Genomic DNA, 1,724 nt, shown 5'->3' with positions numbered 1-1,724 from the left:
GCTGAGTGGCGGGAGGCCGGGACCCAGTGTGGGGCAGTCAGGTGTGCTGGTCCCAAGCTCGCCAGTACCTGCCCTGAGCACCCTCGTCTGCCCCACAGCCCGCTCACTCCCTGTGAGCGACCCCGTGCTGGCCACCTTCGAGCAGCACGTCCAGGGGGCCAACCTGACGGAGGACCAGGTCGTCTTCTTCCCCAAGTACGGTGAGTGTGGCCAGCCACTCAGCCCCCGCGCCCCCGCCCTCCTGGCCCAAGTCCCAGCCAACCCATACCCTTGGCTACACCTCAGGCTTCTGCGAGGAGGCTTCCGCAGACCAGTTCCACACCCTGGATGGTGAGTGCCGGCAGGGCGGCCCCTGCCCCGGCTCCCACCACCCCTGCTGAGCCCTGTCTGTGCTGCAGAGGTGAGGACCTGAGAGGCCGACCCAGAGAAGACTGCTGGTGGGACGCCCGCTACCCTGCTCAGCGAGCCGCAGGCCCCCACGGGGTCCAGCCTCGGGTCAGGGCCCCACTACCCCTGGGGACCCCTCTGGTCTGGAAGCTTAGGCAGGAAGGTGCCTTCTCATTAAACGGTCAGACTCAGGCCTGTCTCCTCAGCACACCTGCAGCGGCATGTCCCGGAGCAGCAGATCCCCTCCGAGCCCTGGGGCCCCGCCCCGGCTGGGCAGGAAGGGCCCCTGCTGGTCAGAGGCTGCCTCCCAGGGCCCAGAGCCTGAGACCAGGGCTGGCCTCCCTTGAGGGGGACCCAGTGCCCCTCCCAGCAGATCTCGGCCTCCTCCTAGCCTGGGCCCTTCCGGAGGTGCAGTCCAAGGGCCCCTCTGGCCTGAGGCAGGGCGGGCACTGACGAGGGCAGGGCAGCTCCCTCACTATTCCTGGATGGTGCCAGGTCTGGGGTGAACCGGCGTCTGCCACGGCAGATGGGAGGCTGGGCTGCCCCGCGCACGGCCAGCGCTGTGCCCAGCAGGGCGGTAACAGGCCACAGCTGGGACAGGAGGGGGGACCTGTCTCCTAGCTAGGCAGGACTGGAGTGAGCCTGGGGCACTGGACACGGGACAGACCGTAGTTCTAGAAACAGATACTTCAGGGTGCTGCTGGGACGCCCAGGAACACAGAGCAGATGGGAGGTGCTGCCAGGCCTGTCCTCCATGCCGAGGCCAGGGCTGCTGGCCTGGGTCAGCTCTGGGCTTGGCCCCACCCTGGCCCCACTCTTGAGAAACAGCCCAGGCTCGCTCTGCCAGGGACTCGAGAGGCCATCCCCAACCCTCTGATGGCCAGCTCTTCCCTCACCCCTCGTTTTGACCCCTCTGAGCCAAGCTGGCCAGCGTGGGCATGGGCACGGTCAGCTCCCTGGTGCTACCCAGCCAAAGTTACCTGCACAACCATCCACTGTCCCCTCAGGCACTGAGAAGGGCTGGGGGGGGTTGGTCTTTTCAGTCCAGGCTGGGCCTGGGGGGTTGAGCCAAGGCCCCACGCACGGGCTGGGCCGAAGCCATCGCCGTACCTGGCGCCGCCAGGCTGCTGTGCCCTTCCTGAGGAGCATTTTGAACGAGCTCACTCTGTCCCTGGGACACGGAGTGTGCACCCCGCCCCAGAGCTCAGCCATGACTGCCGACAGAGGGGCACTGGAGAGCCCCACCTGGCCCCACTCCCTCCCCTCAGAGTAGCTGCGCGGGGCTGGGGGGCTGTGCCTGTGTGTGGGGCTCACCCGACTGCCCACTCCTGTCCCTT

At 67.7% G+C, this 1,724-nt stretch overlaps 1 protein-coding gene across 2 annotated transcripts in view; it reads left to right on the top strand.

The window, feature by feature from the left end:
* The window catches only part of LOC102473925 (TNF receptor-associated factor 2), a 30,003-nt gene extending 29,424 nt beyond the window's left edge, over nt 1-579 (top strand). For both annotated transcript variants that reach the window (XM_014582048.2, XM_006163327.2), the window contains exons 13-15: nt 99-200; nt 286-330; nt 399-579. In XM_014582048.2, the coding sequence (XP_014437534.1) occupies nt 99-200; nt 286-330; nt 399-412 (161 nt within the window). In that variant the 3' untranslated portion in view covers nt 413-579. The remainder of the gene's footprint in view (nt 1-98; nt 201-285; nt 331-398) is intronic.
* Nucleotides 580-1,724: the final 1,145 nt, after the last annotated feature.

This window comes from Tupaia chinensis, unplaced genomic scaffold (genome assembly GCF_000334495.1).
Source record: "Tupaia chinensis unplaced genomic scaffold, TupChi_1.0 Scaffold142100_1, whole genome shotgun sequence".
Taxonomy (NCBI): Eukaryota; Metazoa; Chordata; class Mammalia; order Scandentia; family Tupaiidae; genus Tupaia; species Tupaia belangeri.
This window is presented reverse-complemented; position numbering and strand designations above follow the sequence as displayed.